Raw genomic sequence first — 25,616 nt, 5'->3', positions numbered from 1 at the left:
TAGACCAATGAAGGATCCTTTGGCCTTTATGCACAGCATATGCTGAACTTTAGCAGCCCATTTATTATTAGCTGCGAAGATGACTTTTGATTGCTTGACTGCTGCTGCAGCAATTTTCAATCCTTTCATCAAGTAGCCAAGAAGTTTTTCTATGTGCAACGTGCATGTACCAAAAAGCCTGATGGAATTAAGATAGCCATACACCAGGTGATTTGGCGGCTGATTGACCATCCGATTTGATTACTATAATTGGAATCAGATGGAAATCAGTGCTGCCAAGAGCATGCCCAATTGACAGTCTGACCCTATTCTGGCCAAAATTGGCCATATTAACCTCCTTGGCGGTAAGCCCGAACTTTGCTAGCTGCGTGCACTTTATGATCATCGCCGCTCCGCGCCGATTCGCCGCTACCCGCTGCGCCGCCCCCCCCCCCCAGACCCCTTGCGCAGCCTGACCTATCAGCGCCAGGCAGCGCTAAGGGGTGGATCGGGACTTCCCTGTGCACCATGACGTGGCTGACGCAAATCTGAACCCCTCTTTCCATATCTGCATTATGTCTGCGTAATAGGCTGTGATCTGGGGACTCTGGCTTCCTTGGCTCAAGCTCCATACACACTTCTGACTGATGCCGCCCACGAAGGATTGGGACTGAATCCCTCTGGTGACATTGCTGGGCCGATTCTGTACAGAGGCGGAGTCAGCTGTATGGCTGATGCCAAGTTTTGTTGCTATGCGGGGAGGCAGAGGGACGACGAGGTGATGACGTAGTGGCACAGATGTGATATCATACGATTGGCCAGGCAAGCAGAGTGCATACAGGTATCAGCCATCACTTGTTAATCTGCCTGGTGGATCGCTGGGCAGGCGGCAGTTGGGGGTTCCTGCACACATGCCGGATTATTGGCCGAGGCGGTCATGAACGGCCCTCTCCGTGAATTTATTCTAGCATGTGTACAGGCCTTCACACAATTAGAACCACAGAGCCAGTGTATTAAGTGACAACAATATAGATAATGTCACATGTGATAAGATGGCTGGGCTGATGAAAGAACCGGCCTTCACTTTGTTTTTCTCTTTCAGCTGTTAAAGTTTACAACTGTTTACAATATAAAGCTGCCTGTAGAAGTGGCTGAGCAAGTTGTCTATCATGACTAATGCTGGGAATACACGATTTGTTTTTGCCTTCGTTTAAACCTTCGTTTCGATTGTGCCTTTTGTCCTTCTCGATCCCGAAATAATCGAACATACGGTTAATATCACCACCCACGGTTTCGTTTTTTTTTCCGATTCTGATGGTTTCGTTTTTCCAATGATCGAAGGCTGCAAAGAAACGAAACGAAAATCCCTTTTTACAGGGACGGACTAACATAAACGAATATATAATCGATCTGAACAGCCATCAAGCCTACTAATGGCTCGATTAGATGGATAAAGAGAGATAATATCAAACATGTTCGATCACTAGTCGTTCGTTTTTGGGGTCTATTAATCGAAACTATAATGAGATTATGACTATTTTCACATACGTTTTCAACACTCGATTCGTTTACCGAACGAAACGAAGGCTAAAACGAAGGCAAAAACGAAAGGTGTATTCCCAGCATAAAGTCCTCCATAGACATTAGAGGACAATTAAGGTGGCCATACATCTGTAGATTTGGTGGTCCATCAACCATCTGCATCGGATGAAAATCATTGCCACCAAAAGCATGCAGCTGGGGCAGGGTGCCGCCACAATCCACATACACGTGCCCCATGTGGTTGCAGGAGTAACGTGGGCACGCGTGACGTCACACACGTGGCCACGTATACGCTGGCAAACAAGTGGGGCGCATGTAGCAGTGGAGCCCGGAGCCAGCAGGGGACACGTAGACATAAAGTATAGTGCACCGGGCATCAGGGGGCGCATTTGACATTGGGGGGGCAGCGTTGGGCCGGTGAATGCAGCCTTACAAGGCCGATTCCTGATCGATTTTAGCATGAAATTGATCGAGAATCGGCCTGCAGTGTATGAGCAGCTGACAGATCTATCTCTAATCAGATATAGTCAGAGAGTGAATTCTCTCTTGTCGAATCTGTCCATCATCGCTAGATGTATGGCTACCTTTAGGCGTCATTCACACCTAAAAACGAAAACGCAAGCGTTTTGTGTTTTTGTGCGCTGTTTTCTTTTTCCCCTCCCGAGGCTCCACTGCGCGCTGAGTTTTTGTTCAATGTGCTTTTCTAAGCGCTCTTCCCGAGCGTTTTTTCATTCGCCCCCTGACGCAAGTCAGAAAGTGAATTCTTTGACCCGGAAAAGAATAAATAGAATCTGCTTATTATAAAAAAATCACTGCACAAAGCGATTTTGTGAGCATTTTACGTTTTTCCTATACCTCCCGATATAGGAAAAATGCCCCCAAAATGGTACAGGCACCGCTTTGCCGACCACAAAGCGGATGCAACGCGTTGATATGAACTTTCTCATAGAGATTCATTACACAAGCATTTTGTTGGCAATTTTGAAAATCGTCTGCGCTTGAAAAAAGCCAACAACGCCCATAGTGTGAACGAGCCAATACTGTCTTGTTACATTTTTACATTTAATTCCTTCCTGCTGTTTGTGTTTTTTATTGTGAGTCATAAACAGACTTGCATTCCAGAACAATAGGATTAACTTCAGACTAAAGTGGCTTATCTTCGGATAACTAATCTGATGGAGGTTCTGCTATACATCTAGTGATGATGGGCAATTTCGACCAAGAGATAAATCTCTCTCTAATCGAATCTGATCGTAAAGAGGTCTGTCGGTTTCCCATACACTGCAGGCCGATTCCCGAGCAATTTCAGCATGAATTTCTTGGGAATCGTCCGGGCCTGCCGCATCCTCCGTCTCGCCGCTGTGTGTGTGATGAGTAAATGTGCTGTAATGTGCATGTATACATTACCTGTCCTGTGTCGCAGTGACCGTCCGTGTTCCACCCCTCTTCAATTATCCGCATGCACGCTGCCAGCGTGGTGCGTGTGAAGTCACGCGCCGGCGTGCTATGCACCAGCAGCGTGTATGCAGGTAATTGAACAGAGGCAGCAGACGGATGGTCACTGTGACACAGAACAGGTAATGTATAAATGCACACTGCAGCACATTTACACATTACATACACACACACATTGCGGGAACAGCACCGGAGAGTTTGTCATGTTCGTTGCTCGTCCTGATATCGCTCGTCATTACAGTCGTGCGCCCGATCAAGCAAGCCGGCCCTACATCTTGCAGCATGTCCGATTGACTAATGCGACCAATGTCGGCCCAAAGTTAATCACATTGTCAGTCGGGCATGCACTTGGCGGTACCAACTTTCATCTGATTCCGATTATAATAATCGAATTAGACGGTCAATCGGCCGCCAAGTCGCCTGATGTATGGCTACCTTAAGGCTCGTACACAAGCTTGACCGAAGTTGGCCGCAGCGGCTGATAATGACTGCCTCAGCCGATAGTCAAGTGTGTGTACAGCGGCCTCCGACCCACAAGCAACCCGCCCGTTGGATCAACTCACCCCCCCTGCAATGGCCTATCCCATTTTCTATGCCACTTCCCCACCTGCCAAGTGACATCACACATGCACCGACAGCCCTCCGCCCCCCAACATAGTAACACATAGCAGTCTTGCATCTGTGCAGCCTGGCCCTGCGATGTCCCCCAAAGGGGATTGGGTCCCGATCCTCGACGGGCGACATCCTTCAAAGGTTTGTACGCACCTCTAGTGTCTATCTCCCCCTCCCTTTCCCTCCTTCAACACCTGAGGGTGAATCAACTATTTTCTCTAATTCCCCGTTTCCACTAGAGCTGAATTTGCCCCGAATATGCAGCATTTCCATTTCCCTATAGGCAAGTGGTACGGGGAAATGCTGCCGATATGGCCAATGACTTGCTGTCCATGGCGGCTAGTGGAAACTGGCCCTAAACTTTAATGGTGCCCATACATTACTCGACTTGCTGGCCCATTGACCATCCGATTTGATAATTATCATCAAATTGCCGCCACTAGCATGCCCGTTCGACGATTTGACTGATTTGGTCTGAAATTGGTCAAATGTAACGATCAGGCATGCAGGTAAATCTTGGGTAGACATTGTCCATTGGGTGGGCGATAAAGGCGTGTGATAATCAGGATCGATGAATACGTCGGAACCCCTGGCCGCTGTCCCTCCCAAATGTTTTATGTGCCCCTTTCCCCCTGTGCATTTATCCTTTACCTTCCACGCCTTCCCCCGAGTGCATGCGCTGTATTTCTGCAAACGGGTCCAACGTGTCTACTGAGCACGTGTGTGATGTCACACATGCGCCCCTTGTGCTTTAATGCCCGCGCGGCGTGCGCCAATTTGGAAATACAGCACGGACACCTGGGACCAGCATAACAGGCAAAGTATAAATGACGGGCGCTGGAGGACACATAAAACATTTGGGGGGACACGGCTGGGGGCAGCCACGTCACAAAGCCTATTTCCGAAAGATTTCATGCTGAAATTGATTGGGAATTGACCTGCGGTGTATGGTTAGCCAGTGGATCTCTTTCTGACTAGATTCAATCAGAGAGAGAACTCATGGTTGAATCTGCCCATCATCACTAGGTGTATGGACACGTTATCAGGAAAAAAATACAGCCTGTTTGTTTAGTGTCAAGAGTAACTTTGAGGGCAGTTAAAAAAAAAAAAAGCTTGGGGTTCCAGCTGACCAATGAGAAATGTCTCCTGTTGTCTGGCATGAGTAGAAGGAACTGATAAAATCCCATCAGGTGTTCTGGCACCACCCAGTCAGCGAGGGATAAAAGGAGGCTGGAAGCAGAGAGAACAGTTACACTCCTGTGATCTACATCTCTAGGTCTGCTCTAACCAGTTACTGCAAACATGTCTTACAGCGTACGCCAGGTCAGCACCACCAGATCCTATGGTGGACTGGGCAGTGGACTTGGTGGTGGAGCAGGGAGGGTCTCCATCAAAGCTCCAAGTGTCCATGGTAACACGGGGGGCATCTCTGTGTCTTCTTCCCGAATGGTCTCTTCTGGGTATGGTGGTGGTCTAAGCGCTGGGTATGGTGGTGGTCTAAGTTCCGGCTTTGATGGTGGTTCTGGTGGTGGAAGCAGCTACAGAGTTAGCGTGTCAGGAGATGCCCTGCTGTCCGGCAATGGGAAGGAGACCATGCAGAACCTGAACGACCGTCTGGCCACCTACCTGGACAAGGTGCGCTCGCTTGAAACTGCCAATTCAGGCCTGGAGTTGAAGATCCGAGAGTGGTACGAAAAACAAGGACCCAGTCCATCCCGTGACTACAGCAACTACTTCAAGATCATCGAGGAGCTCAGAGGCAAGGTGAGCTGATACACGTTATCTCTTGTTATATTTTGTCACCAGATTGCCTAACAATTTACAGCTGTAAAATACATTTAACTATTTTATGCATAGAGTGAGACACCTGCATAACTAAGTCTCCATGCTGGGAGATCTCTTCATGTATCCACTACTCTTTCCTGCATTGCTCCATGGTTGCTCTTGAATGTAATTTGTTTAACATTGTCTAAAGGTGCCCCTAAATGTAGTGGTCATAGATCCCAACTGTCCCTCTTTTGGAGGGACAGTCCCTCTTTGGGAGCCCTGTCCCTCTGTCCCTCTTTCCTCCTTATTTGTCCCTCTTTCAGGACTTTGTCCCTCTTTCTATGTAAATATATGTATTTCTTTACTGAAATAATGTGTTTTATTGACTCTAAACTTTATTCCCATCCTTTAAATTGCTATACTTCTTACTTTCACATGTTAATATAAGGAAAAATAAACCAGGATGGAAAGCACCAGTGTCGTTCGAGTTATAAAACAACATATATTTCTTATGAAATCTTTATGGTATGCGTGACTAGGGGGTGTGCCAGGGGCATGGTCAGGGGCGTGGCAGGGGTGTGGCTTAAGTGTCCCTCTTTCTCTTCTCAAAAAGTTGAGAGGTATACTAGTGGTGTATGACTAGGTTCGATCATCGGACCATGATTGAATCTGATCAGAGAGAGGTCTGTTGGCTGCCCCATAGGCCAATTCCCAATCGATTTCAACATGACGCCACCTTGCCGCTCCCGACTGTGTCCCCGCAAATGTTTTACCCCCTGGTGCCCGTGCATTAAGATACTTAACCTGTCCACCGTACTTCTGCATTGGTGCCTCAAGTGGCTGCCGGGGGGGGGCGTGTATGTGACATATACGCCCCATGTGCTATATTCCGGTAGTCATATAGGACCCGAATGTAGGACACTAGCAAGCGGGGTGAGATGTAAAGCATTTTAATGCACAAGCACCGGGGGGAGGGGGGTACATATATCATTTGGGAGGGACAGAAGCCGGTTTTTTTTTCCGCTTGCGGCCCGAAATCAGTCAAATCATCTAGCATGCATGCTTGTGGTGGCACCAACTTTCATTCCATAATAATGATAATTGTTGAATCGGATATATTGTTACATTTATCCAATTATCCGATTTATCTGTTAGTTGCAAATCACTACATTTACTTTGTTTTTGTAAGTTAAATATTAACACGCTCCTGACTACAGCTATTTGTTGAACAACATACAGTATACCAGACTACATGATAAAGGAACAATAGTAAATGTATTCAGCTTTGAAACACTATCATTGTTACTAACATTGGCCTCAATTCACTAAGTTTATCTCCTGTCTTTAATAACGTTTCTAGAGTTATCACCATGGTGATGAGGCGTGTAGTATTCAGGAAACATTTTACCTCAGGAAAACCTTAAAATAACTACAGAATTCTAAAGTTAAAGACAGTGTGTTAATTAACTGCGTGTGAAAATAACTACAGAGGAGGTAACTTAACCTCCCTGCCGTTATAAAAATTTGCTGCGCACGGCAGGGAGGGTGTTTTTTTTGCATTATTCTTTTTTGTTTAGCATGTAGCTAGCCTAGCGCTAGCTACATGCTTCCCCCCCTCCCTGCGGCGTCCCCCCGAATGCGCCGATCGCCGCCGGCGCATATACCCATCCGGAAATCCCGTTCTGAACGGGATTTCCATGAGGGCTTCCCCCGTCGCCATGGCGGGCGAACGGGCGCGATGACGTCATCGACGCTGCCTGGCACTGATTGGCCAGGCAGCGCACGGGTCTCGGGGGGGGGGGGGCACCCTCTGATGCGGCGGGTTGCGGCGAATCGGCGCGGAGCAGCGGCGATCGTAAGTTACACGCAGCTAGCAAAGTGCTAGCTGCGTGTAACAAAAATAAATTATGCAAATCGGCCCAGCAGGGCCTGAGGAATCCTCCGCGGCAGGTTACCCCGAGCTGAGCTCGGGATAACCGGCAAGGAGGTTAAGGAATGAAGAGATAGGAGAACTCTCTGTGCCATGGCAAGTTTTCTCTTGCCTTATTATCTCCAGCATGATCTTTGTGAATTGAGGCCATTGTGATAAGATGGAAGTGATTTAACCAGATCAGGATCCAAAAACATATCTTTACATTTTATACTACTATAAAGTTTCTAAACGATATTTTGTAACAATTTTTATTATAACATTGATAAACCTTTAAAAAGTCATTTAGTACAGATTAAAACTTAATTCACATATTTCAAAAAATCAAATCATAAAAAAATATAAGTACAGGTAGTCCTCGGTTAACGAACAAGATGGGGACTGTAGGTTCGCTGGCCATTAAAGTGGATCTGAGATAAACTTTTACTCATTGCATAATTGTGTTCCTTTCATATAGTTTATAGGGCATTCCTCAAGCCAAATACTTTTTTTTTGTTTTGTTTTAACACTTCAATTCCTTATAAACTAAGCAAGCCTTGCTAGGGGCGTATCTGGGTAATATAGCCCCTGTGGCAAAACAGTGAAATTGTGCCCAAACCCCCCCCCCCCCCCCCCAGTCAGACTACCCCATATTAACAACTTCTTTTATTGCAATTATACAAGTCTCCCCAGTATAACAAGCCCCCCCCCCCCCCCCCCCCCCCCAGTATAGGTTGCTAGAGTTACCACCCAAATGTAAGTAGCCAGAGGTAGCACCTCAGTATAGGTAGCCAGAGATAGTTCACCCAGTATAGGTAGCCCACACTTTAGGTTGCCTCACCAGTATATGTAGTCAGAGGTGCCTCCCCAGTATAAGTAGCCCCCCCCCCAGTATAGGTAGTTGTCCTACAGTATAAGAGCAAGCACAAACGCTTGAAATGCATTCTTCAGTATGAAGGTGGAGCATGAAGGAGGAGGGGGCAGGCATGGCACCCATGGTGCTGTGGCGCCCATGGCAAGAGCCATGCCTGCACCCCTCTAGATACGCCTATGAGCCTCGCCCCCAGGTTTTTCACAGGGCTTTGGCACTGTAGCAAGGGCTTATGGGAGCTCAGTCTAGGCAGGAGGAGGAGGAGGTTACTAGCCAGAGATTTCAGAGGCAGAGGGGAGAGGGGAGGAGGAGAGGGGACTGAATTTACACACAGGCAAGCTGATAGCATTTCCAGCCCTCAGCCTGTGACAAACAGAACATGGCTGCCCTCATTGTATCACAGGAATAAATAATCATAAACTGTTGAAGCTGTTTGCAGCTAGATATGCTGTGTAAACTAATCTAAAAAGTTTAGATAAGATATATATAGACAAGTTCCTTGTTATAGTTAGTTTTTCATCTCAGATCTGCTTTAACGCTGTGCACCCGATTCAGCCCGTCGGCCCAACATTTTGCAGCTTGTCCGATTGATACATGTAACCAATTTCGGCGTGAAATCAGCCACATTGTAAGTCACGTGATCGGGAGCTGGCGAATGGCAACAGAGGGTGTTCTGCTGTGAAGCAGCACCTGGAAGCAGGAAAATAATGACACATGCTTCTGCACATAGGTGTTGTGAGTAAACGGGGAGCATAGGCAAACGCAGGGGGGATTACAGCTGCCCAGAATCCCCCTTCAGACCAGGACCCATATGTAAATAACTTTTTCTTCTAAGTTTTCTCCTAGGTGGTAATTTCAAACTTTTCAATAAAATTCATTTTAAACCAACAGCAAGCAAAAAAAATACTCAAAATAATTTGATAGTACTTTTATACCAACTTTTTGGTAGTTTTTCCATTGCAAAGTGCTGAAAAGTTGTTCTAAATTGAAGATAAAAAATTATCACCTAGGAGAAAAAGTGAATTGCATATGGCCCCACCTCCGGTGCAGTGTCTGGGGACAGGCACAAATTAAGGCGTGTGTATAGAACATGGAGCAGCTCTGGGGAACTTAAGGCTCATACACACATCAGACCATAGTCTTTTGAAAAAGAAAGATCACAGACCAATTTTACCCCCTTCCATGTAGTATGAGAGCCATACTCTACACCCTAGGTTCTCAACATGCGGTACGCGTACCCCAGGGGGTGCTTCTGATGGGTCCAGGGGGTACTCGGGCTTAATATACTTAACCAAGAATAACAAATTTAGAGATTTAGAAAATGATAATTCTTAAACAACATCAAATTAGTATCTTAGCTAATTAAAAGCAATAATAAATGCTTGCACATTGTTTAGAACCAATTATCATGTACTACGATTAAATATATATTTGTCAAGGGGTACTTGTGATCATGTTTACTATGCTAGGGGGTACTCGATGAGTACAGGGTTTTAAAAGGGGTACACACTTATAAAATGTTGAGAAACACTGCTCTACACAGTCTATTCTATTGAGCTGAACTCCCCATCAGATAAAACTCTTTGCAAGATGCTGTACACAAAGATGCTGTACACAAAGATGCTGTACACAAAGATGCTGTACACAAAGATGCTGTACACAAAGATGCTGTACAGACACAAAAGATTAGTATCTGCAAAAGATCCGTTCCTGCAAAATGCATTCATAGTCTATGATATCTGCAGATCCTCATACACACCTTGTTTAACTGACATTCATCTGCAGATCAGATCCACCAGGATGGATTTTCAGATCTGCAGATGATGGTCTGATCTGCAGATGAATGTCAGTTAAACAAGGTGTGTATGATGATCTGCAGATCTCACCGACTATGAATGCAATTTGCAGGAACAGATCTTTTGCAGATACTGATCTTTTGTGTCTGTGCAGCATCTCTGTGTGCAGCATCCTGCAAAGATTTCTGTCTGATGGGGAGTTCAGCTCCATAGAATAGACTTTGTAAGTATGGCATTCATACTACATGGAAGGGGGTAAAATTGGTCTGTGATCTTTCATTTTCAAAAGACTATGGTCTGATGTGTGTATGTGGCCCAAGAGTCAGGTATGAGCACAGCCCTGTGCCCTGCTGTGTGAATGCTTCACTTTCCCCTTCATTAGCAATGTCGGCTGTCCGCATTATTATCTGTATCCAAACTGCTCCTGATTGATCCCGTTGTCGGTCGGTTGGACGGAAAATTGCATTATGTGTACCCAGCATGATGTCCTACCATATTATTATACTGTATTGTGCCTGGCACTAAAGCATTTGCCCCCCCCCCCCCCTGCAATGGCAGGGGTCGCAGGGGTGGTTGTTATGGCCATGGGAAGAAGCAACATTGTGACAATCAAATAAAATGTGACCTTTGATGCCTTGCAGATCATTGATGCTACCATTGACACCTCCAAGATTGCCCTGCACATGGACAATGGCAAGTTGGCAGCTGATGACTTTAGAACCAAGTAAGTACCCCACAAATCTGACATACATGACAACCAATTAGAACTCGTCTTTCAATGAACTGATATCAAGAAACTAGGGAGGCCACAAAGATAAATTAATAAAATAAATTCTTTCACTTTGTTCTCTGGATCCCCTATTTGCTGATCAGAAATGTGGATATTATCTAGCACCACTGCACATGCACCCACTCTACTGCGCATGCTCCCACCACTGCACATGCACACACTCTACTGCGCATGCTCTCACCACTGCACATGCACCCACTCTACTGCGCATGCTCTCACCACTGCATATGCACTCACTCTACTGCGCATGCGTTTCACCACTGCATATGCTCCCACTCTACTGTGCATGCTCTCAACACTGCACATGCACCCACTCTACTGCGCATGCTCTCACCACTGCACATGCACCCACTCTACTGTGCATTTGCTCACCACTGCACATGCACCCACTCTACTGTGCATGCTCTCACCACTGCACATGCACCACTCTACTGCGCATGCTCTCACCATTGCATATGCACCCACTCTACTGCACATGCGCTCACCACTGCATATGCTCACACTCTACTGCGCATGGTCTCACCACTGCTAACTTTGCGCGTGCAAAGTTTTATGCGCGCAAAGTTTTACGCGCGCTAAGTCCCGCGCGCTAAGTGCAGTACGCGCGTAAAGTTTTACGCGCATAAAGTTTTGCGCGCGTAAAGTTTTATGCGCGATAAGCTTGTTTAGACGTGCTAAGGGGGTTTTCACAAGCGTGCTAACAGTTAGCACCGCTTTGTGAATCAAGCCCCTACTGTGCATGCGCTCACCACTGCACACATGCACCCACTTTACTGCGCATGCTCTCACCACTGCACAGGCACTCACTCTACTGTGCATGCTCTCACCACTGCACATGCACCCACTCTACAGCGCCTGCTCTCACCACTGTACATGCACCCACTGTACTGTGCATGCTCTTATCACTGCACATGCACCCACTCTGCTGTGCATGCTCTCACCACTGCACATCCACCCACTCTACTGCGCATGCTCTCACCACTGCACATGCACCCACTCTACTGCACATGCTCTTACCACTGCACATGCACCCACTCTACTGCGCATGCACTCACCACTGCACATGCACCCACTCTACTGCGCATGGTCTCACCACTGCACATGCACCCACTCTACTGCGCCTGCTCTCAGCACTGCACATGCATCCACTCTACTGCACATGCACCCACTCCACTACACATCCATAAATGAGTAAGCTGGTATGAGATCAATTAGCTGGAGCATGAGAATGCTATATCAACAGTCAAGTGCCCTTGAGGCCCCTTTTACACTTGCATTGCAAGTGTGCATCACAACAGTGGCATAACTACAGGGGAGCAGCCCATGCGACCGCAGGGGGGCCCAGAGTTGTAAGGGGACCCCAAGTACTTCTTCCCTCCCTCTGATAAATGGGTCGATCCTTCAGGTGGTTTTGTGGCTACACATGTTATGGGTGAGAAGATCATGATGTCCACACTTGTTTTATGACCCTTGTAAGATGCCCCCCCCCCCCCAGGCTGTGAGAGTCACAAGGGGTTATGGCAAGGAAAAGGGTGTGGACATTTGGGGGCCCCATGATTTATAGTTAATCCATTGCGTTGTGTTACTCTGTTCTACTTCATGGTAATGCAATGGCAATGCAAGGCAATGGGGCCTAGCACCCTTGTTGCATCTCCACAGGAGGTGCCCGATCTGTCGCTGGGGCAACAGTGCATCACCGAGGGACATTGGGGGGAAGGGGCAGGACGGTATTATGCATGTGACCCTGTCAGAGCACTCTCCAGCAGGGTCATATGTTAGTCATTTTTGCCCCCCCTCCTCCTACAGTGGAAAATTGCTCAAAAGTCTGACAGTAGATAGTTGAGACATTTATAACATTTTAAGCCCTCAGCCACATGCCTACCTTTTTATGTACTTTGGTAAATGTTCTTGAAACTGAACAGTACCAAAACTGTGGAGTCCTAGAACAAATGGACATAAACAGTAAAGACAAATCTTAACTAAAATTTAGACATCAAAAATGTTGGAGCCAAAGTCTAGTCAATATGTCCCATCACGATGTTCAAACTTCTATTCTCCAAGGTATGAAAATGAGCTGGCTCTTCGCCAGAGTGTGGAGGCCGACATCCATGGGCTGCGTAGAGTGCTGGATGAGCTGACACTGGCCAGAGCTGACCTGGAGCTCCAGACTGAAAACCTGAAGGAGGAACTGGCCTACCTGAAGAAGAACCATGAGGAGGTAATACTGACTGCGTGTTTCTCTGTGTACCATCCCATCCCATCTCCAAACCAGACCTCCTACATGTCCTGTATAGACACAGTTATATGCAGGGCAGTTTCTAGGCTAAATCGCACCCAGGGCGAGGGTGTAAAAATTGAGCCCCCTTCCCCCCACCCCTGTGGACTTGCAAACCCTTAGGTCCCTTGTACACTTAGTCAGTTGCTCTCAGTTATAACTGAAAGAAAACTGATTTTCAAAGTAACGTCCATGTTTTCCTTTGGCACAGTTCCCACTACACGTTTTAACTGAAATCTTTTTCACAATGCACTGCTATGGAAAAAACTTCTACTAACACACACTAAAGCATATTAATGCCCACTAACGCATACCAACTGATTAAATGTAAAAAGGCTCCTCCTCTTTAGGGATAGTTGGTTAGCCCGGCTCCCCTAGAGGGCGGTGGTGATGTAAGGTGATGCGGCCTGACGGTGCTCAGGATTCCGTCCTTCCGTGCGGTGCAAGCAACCGTGTAACTACAATGCGCCTCCTTCCCCTCTATTGCGTGACATCACAGAAGCAGCCACTGCTGACGTTTCGGGAGGAACGCCCCCCTTTCTTAAAGCTAGGCTAGGCTTACTAGTGACCAGCCTCTCATCCAGGAGGAAGCAGGGACCAGGAAGACACACAGGCGAAGAGAGCCCAGAAAGCCGACTCCTCCATGGGCACTGGCAGCCTGCAAGCCTGCAGTACCGCTACAGGACATCAGGTGTCATCACGCGGAGGTGACGTGATGATGACTTGACGTCTGACGCAGGCAGCCCGGGAGGAGTCAAGGAAGGTGATTGAGCTGGTAATATTCTTCTTCCACTTGGCTCCCTAGCGGTTATGTCCTTCTGTCTGCGCCCCCTTCTTTTACTTGCCGGTCTACACCCAGGGCGGTTGCCCTGCCCGCACTGCCCAAGACCCAGCCCTGGTTATATGTAAGATATAATTTAATTTTACGACTACCTTCTATAGTTCAAGAGTTATCAAGATATGAAACCAAGTCAAGCAAGGACAAAACCTCTAAAAGATTACATAAAATTATTGAAATAGGTTTAATCTAATTCATTAACAGAAACATCCAATAAAATAAATAAAATACTTTACTAGCCACTAACCACTATGTTCATAGGTTTGTGGGAACATTTAAGCAATGGAACCCCTCATTATCCCAGTGCAACCATCTACTAGAGGACCATTGAATCTGAAGCAAAAATAAAACAAAAAACAGATACTTATGAACCTTAGTATATTAATCTAACTTGAAATACCTACGAATTAGACAATCTTATTCACACTATTGGGATAAGATTCAAGTTTCCTACTATATTGATTGATGCCACAGCATGGACTACTACTATAAAAAATAACTTTTATTACTCATAAATATAAAACATTCCCATATATAAAAGATTCTCTAATAGGGTATTATCAGCAAAAGTCCCACAGTGCGCACTGTAACATATGTGAAGAGTTGATATTAAAATCACCTCTACACCCTATCTGAGGCCTCCAAACATGATCTATTGAATTTCAGCAAATCTGCTTAAATATGTTCATCCATAAGTGAAAAAACCTTATCATTTATATGTATGAATCCAGAGAACGTATAAAAAATGACCTACTCATCAAATATCTCCATTGGATAGGCCTGGGGTGATATATAGTTCAAATTCCAATGCTGCTATTTATGCCTTGTGTAACTTGCCATGAGTGCAACAGAGCTTAAAGAGGAACTGTAACGACAAAACGTCCCCTGGGGGGTACTCACCTCGGGTGGGGGAAGCCTCTGGATCCTAATGAGGCTTCCCACGCCGTCCTCCATCCGTCAGGGGTCTCGCTGCAGTCCTCCGTGCAGCAGTGACGTAATATTTACCTTCCTGGCTCCTGCGCAGGCGCTCTGACGGCTGTCGGCTCCGAAGTAGGCGGAAATACCCGATCGCCGTCGGGTCTGCTCTACTGCGCAGGCGCAAGTTTCCGGCGCCTGCGCAATAGAGCGGACCCGACCGAGGTCGGGTATTTCCGTCTATTTCCGTGCCGAAAGCCGCCACAGCGCCCCCGCTGGAGCCAGCAAAGGTAAATATTGAAGCTACAGTCGGCTCTGTCGCCGGCTGTTCGGAGGGCTGCAGCGAGACCCCCATGGGACAGAGGATGGCGTGGGAAGCCTCATTAGGATCCGGAGGCTTCCCCCACCCGAGGTGAGTACCCCCCAGGGGAGGTTTTTGTTGTTACAGAGTCTCTTTAAAGAGACACTGAAGCGAAAAAAAATTATGATATAATGATTTGTATGTGTAGTACAGCTAAGAAATAAAACATTAAGATCAGATACATCAGTCTAATTGATTCCAGTACAGGAAGATTTAAGAAACTCCAGTTGTTATCTCTATACAAAAAAGCCATTAAGCTCTACGACTTTCAAAGTCATGGAGAGGGCTGTTTTCTGACTTTTATTATCTCAACTGTTAGTTAATTTTTTACTTTTCCTCTGCCAGAGGAGAGGTCATTAGTTCACAGACTGCTCTGAAAGAATCATTTTGAATGCTGAGTGTTGTGTAATCTGCACATATTATAGAATGATGCAATGTTAGAAAACACACTATATACCTGAAAATAAAAATATGAGAATATTTTCTTTGCTGCTAATCTTCTAGTAATTATTCATAGTACACAACCAATTCATTATATCATTTTTTTTTTTCGCTTCAGTGTCTCTTTAAGAAATTAGAACAGTCTCACCATGTTCCTCCTCACATCTCAGTGAGTTAACTGGGTACATTCCAGTAATAGAGCTTGAAGGCCTTCATCCTCCACTCTGGCGACATCTCGCCTTGTGGCTATAGCAGCTCCATGTCACACTCTCGGCTTGCAAAAAAACCAGATACTTACCTAAGGAGAGGGAAGACACTGGGTCCTACTGAGCCGTCCCGTTCCTCTCCTTATCCTCTCGTCCCCCCGCAGTCTCATCTGTTCAAATCTACCGCGGCGGGAGGTTTCGGAAGTCTTCGGGAAACCCGAGTGCTCCAGAAGACGGGCGGCTCTGTACTAGGCACGTGCAAGTGCACGAGAGAGGGGGCGCCCGCACGTGTACAGTATGGAGCGGCCCATATTCAGAAGGTCGAGTGCTCCCAAAGACTTCCGAAGCCAACCTGTAGCGGAAGAGAGCAGTCTCTGACCCATGGGTTGGAGACAGGTAACGGGGAAGCCAGCGCAGGAATGACGGGACGAGGACAGGAGCGGGAAGGCTCTACAGGACCCAGAGACTTCCCTTTCCTTTTTTGTTTTATTTTTGCTTAAGACTCCCTTTAAAGATCACTGTAACCAGCCATCACAATTCGGCCTAATACAAAAGTTTGCACTGGACAACACATATGATCCCACAGAACTGACCATATTTTTATTTTGTATTGTGAAGACCCTGCATAGAATGCTGGATCAACCCATCCCACAGCAACCAAAATCAATATATTGTACAAACAAGTTTCCAGAAAAAAATGAAAGTCATTATACTCAAAAATCGAAATAAAACAATAACATTTATATGGTGACACACAGCCATCCTTCACAGTAGTCTGTCTCTATAAAAAATCCAAACTTAGCTCTACCTCTTTCACTCCTTGCGATACACGCATAAAGAAGTTTCAGCTCTTCCCCTATTACTATGGCCCACCTTGGCCATGTGTCCTTTCATCCTAAATATGTGCTTTGGCTGCCTGTAGGACTCATTTTTACTAGCCAAAAAAAAGAAAGATGGACAATAAAGAATTTAGTGCCCCTTATAGGTTTAGAATATTGCCCTTTTAATTTAGGAATAGTGCCCCTTATAGGTTTTCTGGCACACAAAATGATCCACTAACTTGCTTCTGGGGCTCAGAAAATGCCAAACTAAGCTGTGAGTACTACTCTCGCATATAAACCTTTATGTTACTACAACCATTTTTAGAGGCATACAAGCCTAACCTAAAATATGTTTATTAACTACTTAAAGAGACACTGAAGCGAAAAAAAAATATGATATTATGATTTGTATGTGTAGTACAGCTAAGAAATAAAACATTAAGATCAGATACATCAGTCTAATTGTTTCCAGTACAGGAAGAGTTAAGAAACTCCAGTTGTTATCTCTATGCAAAAAAGCCATTGACCTCTACGACTTTCAAAGTCGTGGAGAGGGCTGTCTTCTGACTTTTATTATCTCAACTGTCTATGAACAAATTTCTTTTTCTCTTCCAGAGGAGAGGTCATTAGTTCATAGACTGCTCTGAAAGAATCATTTTTAATGCTGAGTGTTGTGTAATCTGCACATATTATAGAATGATGCAATGTTAGAAAAAACACTATATACCTGAAAATAAAAATATGAGAATATTTTCTTTGCTGCTAATCTTCTAGTAATTATTCATACTACACAACCAATTCATTATACCATTTTTTTTTTTTACGCTTCAGTGTCTCTTTAAAGGGAACCTAAACTGAGAAGGATATGGATTTTTCCTTTTAGAATAATACCAGTTGCCTGACTCTCCTGCTGACCCTGTGTCTCTAATACTTTTAGCTACAGCCCCTGAACAAGCATGCAGATAAGATGCTCTGACTGAAGTCAGATTGGATTAGCTGCATGCTTGTTTCAGGTGTGTTATTGAGCCACTACTGCAGCCAAAGAGATCAGCAGAAAGGCCAGGCAACTGGTATTGTTTAAAATAAAACATCCATTTCCCTCTCAGTTTAGGTTCCCTTTAATAGATAAAATGTATTAACATTTATAGCTGCTGCAAAATAATTTAAGAAGCTGGATAAGATTACTGATGGACCTGCTGCTTATTAGGCTGAACTAACCGATAAATTACTTGATCTGGTAATTCGATTATTATGAAGGCTTTTGGAACATCTTGTGCTACAATCCTAGGTTACAGTTCAAGTTACCTTCTCCTTCTTTGTGTGTACAGGAAAAGAAAGCAATGGGTGGACAAGTTGGTGGACAAGTCAGTGTTGAAGTGGACTCAGCACCAGGTGTGGATCTGACAAAGATTCTGAGTGATATGAGAGAACAGTATGAACAACTGGCTGAGAAAAACCGCCAGGATGCCGAAGCCTGGTTCTTCACCAAGGTAAGAAGAAAAGACCTTCAGAATAATTTTGGGAAGATTATGGAGAGCTTTGTAATTTACAGAATTCTGTAGGCTTGTTTAATAAAACTCTCTCTTTGCAGACGGAGGAACTGAACAACGAAGTTGCGGTGCAGTCTGAACAGATACAGACTAGCAAGACAGAAATCACAGACCTAAGACGTACACTCCAAGGCTTGGAAATAGAGCTCCAGTCGCAACTCAGTATGGTGAGTAAAAGCAGTTTAGGCTAAAGTTGGTAGGTGACTTTAGACAACTAGTAAACAACCTGTCTACTGGAAGATCTTGCTTATGTTCAGCAATCACTTATGGTGATTGCTGAAGTGTGAAAGATAAATGAAAGATCTTAGACCAATTTTACCCCCTTCCATGTAGTATGAGAGCCATACTCTACACACAGTCTATTCTATGGAGCTGAACTCCACATCAGATAAAAATCTTTGCAAGATGCTGCACACAAAGATGTTGTATAATTAAAAAAAAATCAGTATCTGCAAAAGATCTGTTCCTGCAAAAGATCCGTTCCTGAAAAATGCATTCATAGTCTATGATATCTGCAGATCCTCATACACGCCTTGTTTAACAGATATTCATCTGCATATCTGACAATCGTCTGCAGATCTGAAAATCCATCCTGGTGGATCTGATCTGCAGATGAATGTCTGTTAAACAAGGTGTGTATGAGGATCTGTAGATATCATAGGGTTAGGCACCACCAGGGGGAGTGGTTAGGGTTAGGCACCACCTAGGCGGCAGTTAGTTTTAGGCAACACTGGGGGTGGTGGTTAGGGTTAGGCACCATCAGGGGGGTGGTTAGGGTTAGGCACAACCAGGGGGGGGGTTAGGGTTAGGCACCACCGGGTGGGTGGTTAGTGTTAGGCGCCACTAGGGGAGTGGTTAGTTTTAGGCACCACCAGGGGAGGGTTCTGTGTGAGGGTAGGGTTGGGTTAAGCAGTATTGATGAAAAACCCAACAACATTTTACGTTAATATTTATTTGCTATTATATCTTGTTTGTTTTTTTCAACAGTAATTATCGTTAATAAAGCTTGACAACAATGGTTCTCGTTATCAAAGTTCGTTAATACCTGGCGCCAAATTCGTTAATAAGTCGGGCCCTTTTTTCACGGCACCCTTTTTTCATGCACGCCAAGGAAGATCAGTTTTCCAAAAAGTGTGTACTAATGGGCATTGTCATTAAGTATGAAAGGGGGTTCCAATTTCATTATAAAATCTCCAACATAATTCTGAGAAGTCAGTATATATACGATAGAGGGAGGAGGGGCGTTTATACTAGAGAGCCAGAATCTTGAAGTTCCTCTCTTGTAAGTTGTTACTTTTAATGAGGATGTGTGTAGGAAAAAAAGACGTCCAGTATCTCATATAAGGAAGTGGGCCTCTGTATGTACTTTCCCTTATCAAGGCGTAAACCTAGGAAAGCAAATGCATAGGTTTCCTGACGATAGAATAAAGGCATTCAAAATCTGTAAGATTATTCTTAAAGTGACTCCGAGCTCACCCAAAAAAAGAAAGTTGTACTCACCTGGGGCTTTCTCCAGCCCAGTGCTGTCGGGAGGTCCCACGACGGCGTCCTGGCTCTTCTCCTTCTCCCCGCTCCGGAATGGCTGACAGGCCGCAGCCCGGGCTACACTCCCCCGAGTGTCGGGCTGTTCCTTCCGCGTATGACGCGGATTACGTTACATGCCAGCCGCCTCGCGTCATCACGGCGGCCGTCGTGAAAGTACTGTGCATGCGCGCTTTAATCGCGCATGCGCAGTACTTTCACGCCGGCCGCCGTGATGACGCGAGGCGGCCGGCGTGTGACTTCAGGCGCGTCATACGCGGAAGCTGCAGCCCGACACTCTACCGAGTGTCGCCCGGGCTGCGGCCTGTCAGCCATTCCGGAGCAGGGAGAAGGAGAGGAGCCAGGACGCCGGCGTGGGACCTCCCGACCAGCACTGGGCTGGAGAAAGCCCCTGGTGAGTACAACTTTCTTTTTTTGGGTGAGCTCGGAGTCCCTTTAACAAAGCCCTTGAAAGAGCAAGTATTTAAAAAACCTCTAAACTGTTGTAATAATAGCAAAAAAATCAGGGGTAGGAGACCGGGTGTCAACAAGAATTATTGGGCTAGGCTTAGAAGCTTCTATGTATCACCAGGGCCGGATTTGTACTTCCAAGTGCCCTAGGCTGGCTGTCACCAAGCAGCTTGTATGTCCCCACCATCATACAGAGGACATAATCATCAGGTGACAACACATACTGACTGTCCTCAAACACACTCTACACAAGTTAGAGAGATGCAGGGATCTCTGGTCTACTTTGACATGTGACCTCTTATCTCTGAAAGTCCTGCGTCCTGCTGATTTTTATCGCCCTAGGCCATGGCCTTTTGGGCCTTCCCAGAAATCCAGCCCTGTGTATCACTGTTGGTTTATTGAAGGTCTAACTTTTGAAAATTTTCACAAATAAATATTTCTTTATTACTTAATAATTTTATATAGATTTATTTAGTTTACTATATGATATCTTTATCCACAGAAATCATCCCTTGAAGGAACCCTCGCAGAAACAGAAGCACGTTACGGCGCACAACTCGCACAAATACAGTCGGTCATTAGCAGTTTGGAGGCGCAGCTATGTGACCTCCGGGCAGATATGGAACGTCAGAACTACGAGTACAAGGTGCTCATGGACATCAAAACACGTCTGGAGCAGGAGATTGCCACCTATCATCGGCTACTGGAAGGTCACGATGCACAGTAAGTGGTCTTACATTAGTCATATACCTGGGTTGGTATTTTGTGATGACAACATGTGATCCTCTGCAAAATATACTCTCATGAAGTATGTATAATATCATGAGGCAAAATTACATGGGCCTCCTGACACTTAACTCTGTACTAGTGGAATAATGGAGACTTGGCAGACCATTTGCTTTGGGTAAACTTCTTAAATGTACAGTACTGTTTACTGCCCAATTATGCCTGGACTCTGATGCAGGTGATCATGAGTAAACTTACCGTAGCTGTTCCTCACCTTCGTCACACACGCGACCGGCAACCATGTGGGCCATGTGTGTGTGAGGCAGTGTGGGGAAGGAGCCAGCGGTGGACACCGACAGGTAAAGTACTCATGCGTGGGGCACATTTTACACTAGGGGGGAAGCGCCAGGGGTTTCGTTGCATTCGTTGCTCGTCCTGATGTAGCCAGCCAATTGGCGTCAAGTCCTGGGGCTTCAGTTTCCCAGGGAACAGCCAGGCGCATGCGCGATCGTTCCCTGTCACTTCACGGAACGGAGTTCCGTGAATAGCCTGCTAGCCGCCGATCACAGCTAGCAGGCTGTTTGTAAATGAAAGGGGAAAGTAATCCCCTTTGTTTACATCCGTACAGCGCTGCGGTCCCCGGCAGCGCTGTACGAGATCGGCGATCCCCGGTCTCTGATTGGCCGGGGAGAGCTGTCCTCTCATAGGCTGATGCCTATGAGAGGCGGAACAGGACGGATCACCGTCCTGTTCCAATCCCAGTACACGGAGGGGAGGAGGGAAGGGGAGGGAGGAGGGAGGGAGAGAGAGCCTCACAGAGGCCAGAAAAAGGAGGTGAGTCCAATCGCTGGACTCCATAGCTGCCCAGCATAACAAAAAACAGCATGGTCATTAGGGGGGGTTAACACTGCAGTCCTCAAGTGGTTACACTAATAAAAATCAGTTCAAGCAAGATCTTTTTAGATGATTGATTATAATTGATGACATGGGTTACTCATAGCTGAATATAAAGTTCACTTTACTATTTGGCATTCCCCTAGTATGGATCCTTCTCATGGCTAATTTTTATTTTCCCACAGGATTCCGGTTGGCAAAACCAAAGATGGTAAGTACACAATATATTTCATTATGTGTCTTTTTTTGTTTGTTATTTTTTTTTTATTTTTTTTTTGTGGCTGGCAGGTCCTTAGTTTAAATAACCACTATTACAAAAAATTGTAACATTTAAAATACATGTAAACACAGATAAATAAGAAGTACGTTTCTTCCAGAGTAAAATGATCCATAAATTACTTTTCTCCTATGTTGCTGTCACTTACAGTAGTTAATAGAACTCGGATGGAACTGACAGGCTTTTGACTAGTCCATCTCTTCATGGGGGATTCTCAGCATTTAATTTATTCTTGACAAAAGCATTCCCAGGAAAGCATCCATAAAAGATGCAAGCCGTCCCTACAAGTTTACACACTAGTCTGGCAGTTGGACTGAGCAACTGCCGTTTTGAAACCTCTAAAAGCTCTTCCCAATGTAACGCTATGGGGTTTTTTACAAAACCTCATTGCTCCAGTGTGCACAGACACATAGGATAACATTAGCAGCAGATTTAAAAACTCAAAACGCTCAGAAAAACTCCTCTGGTGTGCACCAGGCCTATGTGCTTTTGAAAATAAAGAAAACTCAGAGAATACCCCATGAGGAGATGGACTATTCTAAAACATGACAGTTCTGTAAGATTTCAACTACCTACTGTAAGTGACAGCAACATAGCAGAAAAGTAATTTATAGCACATTTCACTCTGGGAGAAATGACCTTTTTATATACTGTGTTTATTTTTTCATGGAGTGATTATGGGGACTGGGGAGAACGAGGAGAGGAACGGGTAACGCACAGAGGTATGTGGATGCAGGATGAGCATACCTCTGTGCTTACCTTAGGTAGCTTTGCCTCAGGTCAGGTATACTTTAAAGAGACTCTGTAATTTAAAAAAAAAAAAAACCTCTGGGGGATACTTACCTCGGGAGGGGGAAGCCTCTGGATCCTAACGACCCCTGAAATGCGGCAAGGTGAATATTCACCTACTGCGATCCTGTGCAGATGCACTAGTGGCTCCTTGTTCGGGTTAAGGCGAAAAAATCTGAGCCCGATCGATCTGCTCTACTGCGCAGGCACGGGTCCTTTGCGCCTGCACAATAGAGCGGATACGATGGGGTTTGGCTATTTCCGCCTTACCTGAACAAGGTGCCGCTACTGCGCCTGCGCTGGATCCCAGAGAGGTAACTATCCCCACCTGTCAAGCCGGCTTATCGAGGAGGCTTTGAGGGAGCCAGCGCAGGATCCCCAGGCTATTGAGGATGGGGAAGCCTCAGGGTCGCAATGAGATGGGTAAGGTTCCCAAGGTAAGTATCCCCCAGAGGGTTTTTTTTAAAATTACAGAGATTTTTTTTTTTTAAAGAAAGTAGCTGTAAGATGCACACTTTCCACAGGGCCTTAAATTTACAGGAACCCCAAAATGCAAAAAAAAAAAAAAAAAAAAAAAGCAATTTGGACTTACTTGAGGCTTCCTCCAGCCCCTCATAGCCCGCCAGGTCCCCCAGCATCCTCTTCTGCTCTTCCTTGGTCCCACATGCTGCTGAGGGTAAATGGAGGAGAGGGATTCCCTGCTCAAAACACCCACTAGGGGCGTTCCTGCAGGCTTTCCTGAGCTGCCATTGGACAGCTTTCTCTCTCCCTGGCCGCGCCCCCTGCCACTCACCCACCTCCCTGCACACTGAGAGAGAATCAATCTCTCCTTCCACCGTCGTGACCCAGAGGTCATGAAAGTGAAAGTGGGCCTGTGCGGCCCACAGGAGTGGCGGAGAGCAGCGTGGATGCCGGCTACCTGATCCGCAGCCCCCTGGATCAAGTAGCGTAATTTGTTTTTAATTTCATGAGCCCACTTTCAGCTCTCTTTAAAGGTACATACACACCAGTCATTTGGAAAAATCAGACGTGTGTATGTACCTTAAAGCGGGTCCGAGATAAAAAACTAACTTTAACAAGTAACTTGTCTATATATCTTATCTAAAGTTTAGATAGTTTACACAGCAAATCTAGCTGCAAACAGCTTCAACAGTTTATGATTATTTATTCCTGTGACACAATGACAGCAGCCATGTTTTGTTTGTCACATTACACACAGGCAAGCTGATAGCATCTCCAGCCCTCAGCCTGTGACAAATTCAGTCCCCTCCTTCCCTCTGCCTCTGAAATCTCAGGCTAGTAACCTCCTCCTCCTCCTCCTGCCCAGACTGAGCTCCCATAGGCCCATGCTACAGTGCCAAGGCACTCTGAAAAAGCTGTAGGCGTGGCTTGATTAGTTTATAGGGAATTAGAGAATTAAAACAAAACAAAACAAAGTATTTGGCTTGAGGAATGCCCTATAAACTATATGTAAGGAACACAATTATGCAATGAGTAAAAGTTTATCTCGGATCCACTTTAACTGTACAAGGTGTGGTTATCAGATTTCACTACAACAAAAAGCCTTTCGGGCTCCACCTGCTGGCTAAAGTAAAGGTTGCGTGCAAATTGATTGGTAGATAAGATACATGGAATACATATACTGTATATATGGATTGCACTGAGACTGACAGGCACATTTCTTCTTCTATTTTAGTTAACATTGATAGAAAAATTGACAGAAAATGAGACCACCGTGTTGGACATTAGACGCCTGCCTCGTAAGAAGACCCTCCTTTCTCTCTGCACTGAATGCCGGAGTTACTGTACAAGGACCTGCTGACTGTTTCTGGAAGGATGATGATTGGGCAACATCTGGGCACTGAGAATAAATTGAGAGCCAACTTTTATAGTCTGCCCTGCTTCAGCTGTCTAATAAATAGCATCCTTTGGGTCAATCATTACATACGAGTTGTGTGGTTACTGATATAGAAGTCTATGAACTCCATAAGCATTAAACATTACATAATGACATAATGGTGCTTAGGTCTGTCTCTGCCTCTCCCATGATATGTGCAGAGCCTGAGGTCCCATTACAAGCTGTCTGTTCAGTAGACATCAAAGAAAGGCGCATGGAAATTTGGGTCCTCAGCAGGGGCGTTCCTAGGATCCTAAGAGATCCTTTTGGGCACCCAAAATAGCACCCAAATTACTCCTCAGTGAGGATATTTCAATAGGCACCCAAATTGCCTACTGACGCCTGTTCAGGACATAACTATATGCAAAACGGAAATTAAAGAACACCTGTAACCTTAAAAGAAAATGTTAGATACTTACCTCAGTACAGGGAAGCCTCCCCGATCTTCCTATGTCCCTTCTGAGCCACACTGGAACCCTCTAATCTCATCTGAGACTGAGCGCTTAAAATTCTAGGCTATCAGAATCAGAATCAGATTTATTTCGCCAAGTGCAGCAGTTGCCACACTCGGAATTGTTTGTGGTATACATCGGCATAGAGCATAGTACAAAGCGGCAAAAACATAGTAGTGCAAAGCATGCAATGACGAACAAAGACATTAAAACAACTTAGTGCAAGCAAAACATGTGCAGACAAAATAATTTAAGGTATTGTAGTGCAAAACTACGTGCGGAACCTCGGAATAAGTACATATTTATTTAGGCCTGGGTCACAGATGTACTATTTAGTTTTTCTGTGTGTGTGACTTGAGTTCAGAAGGCACACTGCTTGGGGGGAAAAGGAGTTCCTGTGCCTGGAGGTTTTGGTGGAGATAGCCCTGTAACGATGGTCCGAGCGCATGCGGTTTAAGAAG

The 25,616-nt window shown here is 45.5% G+C and overlaps 1 protein-coding gene across 3 annotated transcripts in view; it reads left to right on the top strand.

Moving 5' to 3' along the window:
* Positions 1–24,753, top strand: part of LOC137541855 (keratin, type I cytoskeletal 19-like) — a 46,802-nt gene extending 22,049 nt beyond the window's left edge. For 2 of the 3 annotated variants that reach the window (XM_068263396.1, XM_068263397.1), the window contains exons 2-9: positions 4,902–5,352; positions 10,573–10,655; positions 12,783–12,939; positions 17,907–18,068; positions 18,170–18,295; positions 20,623–20,843; positions 21,926–21,951; positions 24,503–24,753. In XM_068263396.1, coding sequence (XP_068119497.1) covers positions 5,035–5,352; positions 10,573–10,655; positions 12,783–12,939; positions 17,907–18,068; positions 18,170–18,295; positions 20,623–20,843; positions 21,926–21,951; positions 24,503–24,534 — 1,125 coding nt within the window. In that variant the 5' untranslated portion in view covers positions 4,902–5,034 and the 3' untranslated portion in view covers positions 24,535–24,753. Of the gene's footprint in view, positions 1–4,809; positions 5,353–10,572; positions 10,656–12,782; positions 12,940–17,906; positions 18,069–18,169; positions 18,296–20,622; positions 20,844–21,925; positions 21,952–24,502 lie in introns of those variants that run through there. The other variant, XM_068263395.1, reaches the window with a different exon arrangement.
* Positions 24,754–25,616: the final 863 nt, after the last annotated feature.

This window comes from Hyperolius riggenbachi, chromosome 12, assembly GCF_040937935.1.
Source record: "Hyperolius riggenbachi isolate aHypRig1 chromosome 12, aHypRig1.pri, whole genome shotgun sequence".
Taxonomy (NCBI): domain Eukaryota; kingdom Metazoa; phylum Chordata; class Amphibia; order Anura; family Hyperoliidae; genus Hyperolius; species Hyperolius riggenbachi.
Note: the sequence above shows the minus strand (reverse complement) of the source record. Positions and strands in the feature narration are given on the sequence as shown.